The 852-nt window shown below is 69.5% G+C and overlaps 1 protein-coding gene across 1 annotated transcript in view; it reads left to right on the top strand.

Annotated features, from left to right (window-relative positions):
- The window catches only part of TNNT1 (troponin T type 1 (skeletal, slow)), a 5,938-nt gene extending 5,438 nt beyond the window's left edge, over nt 1-500 (top strand). The window contains exon 10 of the mRNA XM_004694090.2: nt 374-500. Coding sequence (XP_004694147.1) covers nt 374-419 — 46 coding nt within the window. The 3' untranslated portion in view covers nt 420-500. The remainder of the gene's footprint in view (nt 1-373) is intronic.
- Nucleotides 501-852: the final 352 nt, after the last annotated feature.

Genomic DNA, 852 nt, shown 5'->3' with positions numbered 1-852 from the left:
GGGCCAGAGCAGTCCGAAGCTGCCCTCGCCCACGGCCCCCCCTGAGGCACCCCGGCACGAAGGCCCAGCCTGCCGCGGCAGCCAGAGGGCGCAAAGCCAGAGTCAGGCCTGGTGGCCAGGGCGGCTCCGCCCCCGCGGGTCCCGCGGCTCCCCCACATCTGTTTGACCAGCCCACGCCCAGGGGCACAGGCAGCTCCGCAGAGCCTCCTCCCGGCCGCCTTCCTTCCTTCTCCAGTCTCCGCTCCAGCCCCTCCTCCCTGCTCCTTCCCCTTGCTCGGCCCCACCCTCCCTTGGGTGGTGCCGGGACCTGGAGCCCCCCTTTCCCTGGGGACCACCCTGTTACAGTCCCTCCTGACCCCCTCTTCTTCTGCAGCCGGAAGGGGGCTGGAAAGGGCCGCGTTGGAGGCCGCTGGAAGTGAGGACCTGGGGCCTCGGAGGGTCACCCCAAGTCTCCCCGACGTGGAGTGTCTGTTCCGCTTGTGGTTTGAAATAAAGGTCCCCTGCAGGCACCCGCAGACCTCTGATTCTTAGTCTGAATAACGTACGGCCGGCTCCAGGCGCCCCAAGGCGCGCGCCCCAGCGTTCGCGGAGGGTGTGAGACGGCGGCGGATGCTCTGTCTGGGGAAGTTTGGGGGGCTCCTCGGGAAGCGAAGCACCGAGTCGCCCCCTCCCCCGCCCCCAGGGCTCCGGCAACCCCTCCCGAGTGCCTGCCCCAGGGGACCCAAGACACCAGACGCGGGGCACACGGAGCGATGGCCGGCGAGAGTCGCCATGGCCACCCCGGCCGCGTGCCATTCGTGGGGGTCACGTTCAGCTAAGACCGCGGGCGGAAAAGTCAGAGCAGGTAAACTA

Source organism: Condylura cristata, unplaced genomic scaffold, assembly GCF_000260355.1.
Source record: "Condylura cristata isolate star-nosed mole 26May11 unplaced genomic scaffold, ConCri1.0 scaffold00041, whole genome shotgun sequence".
Lineage (NCBI taxonomy): Eukaryota > Metazoa > Chordata > Mammalia > Eulipotyphla > Talpidae > Condylura > Condylura cristata.
This window is presented reverse-complemented; position numbering and strand designations above follow the sequence as displayed.